The sequence below is a fragment of the Crocuta crocuta genome, unplaced genomic scaffold (assembly GCF_008692635.1).
Source record: "Crocuta crocuta isolate KB4526 unplaced genomic scaffold, BGI_CrCroc_1.0 scaffold143, whole genome shotgun sequence".
Classification (NCBI taxonomy): domain Eukaryota; kingdom Metazoa; phylum Chordata; class Mammalia; order Carnivora; family Hyaenidae; genus Crocuta; species Crocuta crocuta.
The window spans coordinates 8,458,939-8,459,315 of record NW_027529175.1 but is presented as its reverse complement, the minus strand read 5'-3'; the positions used below and the strand labels follow the sequence as shown (position 1 = coordinate 8,459,315).

Below are 377 nucleotides of genomic sequence, written 5' to 3'. Positions count from 1 at the left end.
CACTCACAGGCTCAGCCACCAGGCCTCCAGGCGCTCCTCGTGCTCCTCCAGCATGCTGTGACAGTCGAAGTCGCTGCCGTCACACAGGCGCTCCATGATCTCCAGCAGCCGGACCTCGCTGAAACAAGCCGTCAGCACCGCCGGGTGAGAACGGGAGCCCAGGTGCTCGGCGTCCGTCCCACAGGGACGTCCCCACTTGGCGCCAGGCGGGAAGGACGGTGGCACTTCAGCAGGAAAAGACCCTCAACAAACACAGCTGGGGACGGGTGCCCTGCGGTGAATGAGGCTCAGAGAACAGGGCGGCAGGGGCGGGGCCCACCAGGGGAGCCCCTGAAGCTGGGGGGGGGGAGGCTGGAGCTCTGGGGGAGGGGGGAGGG

General features: G+C 68.2%; 1 protein-coding gene across 1 annotated transcript in view; it reads right to left on the bottom strand.

Annotated features, from left to right (window-relative positions):
- The window catches only part of CRELD2 (CRELD disulfide isomerase 2), an 8,447-nt gene that overhangs the window by 6,811 nt on the left and 1,259 nt on the right, over positions 1-377 (bottom strand). The window contains exon 4 of the mRNA XM_077757831.1: positions 8-118. Coding sequence (XP_077613957.1) covers positions 8-118 — 111 coding nt within the window. The remainder of the gene's footprint in view (positions 1-7; positions 119-377) is intronic.